The 2185-nt window shown below is 47.8% G+C and overlaps 1 protein-coding gene across 1 annotated transcript in view; it reads left to right on the plus strand.

Moving 5' to 3' along the window:
* The first annotated feature begins 63 nt into the window (after nt 1-63).
* TBPL2 (TATA-box binding protein like 2) overlaps nt 64-2185 on the plus strand; it is a 30904-nt gene continuing 28782 nt past the window's right edge. The window contains exon 1 of the mRNA XM_045287632.1: nt 64-90. Within this exon, the coding sequence (XP_045143567.1) occupies nt 64-90 (27 nt within the window). The remainder of the gene's footprint in view (nt 91-2185) is intronic.

Below are 2185 nucleotides of genomic sequence, written 5' to 3' on the forward strand. Positions count from 1 at the left end.
CCAAGACGTGAGATTAGTCTTTCAGCTAAGGGAATAGCTTTAGGAGGTGAGATAGCCTGGCCCATGGTTGCCCCCCTGGACCCCTACCTGGTGCCGTGGGCACGCAGAGCCGCGCCTGTGCCTCCCCAGCCCCTGTACGCACAGAACCGAACCAGCCAGGAGGGGGGACCAGGTGGCTCCCGGCCTTCTCGCTCCCTGGGGCCTCCCTGATTTGGCTGGAATGGGGTGCCCTCACCAGCAGGCCACAGGAATAAGGTTCGCCGGGGGAACACCGGAGGAGCTGGTGATTTCAGGAGTTCCCGAAATGTGAACGGGGGCCACCGTAGCTTCTGCCGAGGAGCCCTGGTGCGCAGTGTGTTAAGTGTTGGGCTGCTCGCAACAAGGTTGGCGGTTCAAACCCCACTGCTGCTCTGGCCCTGTCCAAGCACGCGCAGCCTGTCTGCTCTCTAAGGATTTACGGCCTCAGAAAACCCGAGGCCCTGTACTCTGTCCTACAGGGTCACGATGAGTCCATATCACCGCACAGCTGTGGGGTGGGGTGGGGTGCGTGTGGCCTTTCCCTTTAGTTAATGAGTCTTAGTGGTTACCATGGGTTGTTAACCGCAAGGTCAGCAGTTGGAAATCACCAGCCGCTCTTCAGGAGAAAGACGAGGCTCTCTATTCCTGTCAACACTTAGTCTCAGAAATCCACAGGGGGACCCTGTCCTACAGGGTCGTTGTGAGTCACAATAGACTTGCTGGCAGTGAGTTGTGATTTCTCTGTTTTGAAGGGCGATGTTGTTAATTTTTGATAATAATATCAATGAATAGAACTGAGTATTGTAGAAAAGAAAGGAATCTTCCAAACGAAATAATTTCTGTGCAGAATTTTTAAAACGACAGCGCTTGGGTTAAACAGTGATATTGCACAAAAGAAGGGTTCTGGGAAGAATGAGTTGATTCTTCTAAAACAACTTAACAAAATTAAAGTTTCAGAAAAACTTGATTCAGACTAATGACACAGTGAATGTTTAAAACAACAACAAAATGCCCATTGAATGTACAATCTTTAGGAGGTACATTATCTGAGGGGTTGCCACAGGCAAATGTGAAAAGGAGCTATGACAGTTCCCTGTGTCACGAAATATCCCCTTCCGCATCTTGTTGCCATTGCCTTGAATTCCCTGTGGAAGTTTCCTTTCTCCGGGTGAAGGCTTTGTCCCCTGCTGAAATGCAGGCGAAGGGAAGGGAGGCAGTCTTGCTGTGACTGTTGGTGTTTAGTGTAACTGCCAACCAGGAGATCCTTTCGCACTAGGACGGAAAAGCCCGAAGAAACAATGGAGAGGGTGCAGGGCAACCCCACCCCCACCCCCAATTTCTCAGGGCCACTCGGGTTGGAGGGCGTTCATCACACAATTCAAAACCTTATCTCAAGAAATTAACTCCCATTTCCTTAGTGGTTGATTGGAATCATGAGTCACCCCTGCCCCCTGCTGGACTTGTTTCCAAACACAGCAAGGCAACAGGCCCTAGCCGGACTTTGAATGTGAGCTGAAGTAGCTGTCACTGAGGCAGTCATGGCTGGTCGTAAGTCCATCCTTCTCAAGGGTGGAGTGTATCTAGCAAGCAGTGCTCACAGCCTGGGTGAGCCAGGTGATAATATATGTACCGAGGTAATCGATTTGGGTGGTAAGAAGGCCAATCCATTTTACAACATTCATTTTTCACGTTCTCTCATGGGCACAGCTCATTCCACAGCTGAGGAGTAGTGGAAGCCGAGCAGTTTTCCTGGGTTGGCAATACAATACATTGACATTAAACTTTTCTTATTTAAATGTCAATTGCTGCTTTTCTGTATAAATCCATGTAACTAGAATGTTTTTTTCTCCTGCCCTTGCCTATAAGAAATAACAGTTTGGTTAGCAATCAGGAATACAGCATACAATTCCTTCACTTATTATACTTTTAATCTGAGTTTAAAACTCTGAAAAGATTTTTAATTTGAGTAAAGTTTGTAATTAAGGAGTTCCGTAAATCCCTTCTCTTTGAAGTGCATGCAATTTAGTGTGTGGCTGCTCATTTGCTTCAATGACAAAATTGGATCTGGGCAGTGGCAGGTCACTAGGATTCTAACTGAAGGGGAGTGGGAATGAGGAGAAATGCCTTTTCTGCCTCTTAAGCTATACTTTCCTGCTGCTGTGAAGCA

The sequence above is a fragment of the Echinops telfairi genome, unplaced genomic scaffold (genome assembly GCF_000313985.2).
Source record: "Echinops telfairi isolate 266 unplaced genomic scaffold, ASM31398v2 ScPeMD7_18;HRSCAF=68, whole genome shotgun sequence".
In the NCBI taxonomy this organism is placed as follows: Eukaryota; Metazoa; Chordata; class Mammalia; order Afrosoricida; family Tenrecidae; genus Echinops; species Echinops telfairi.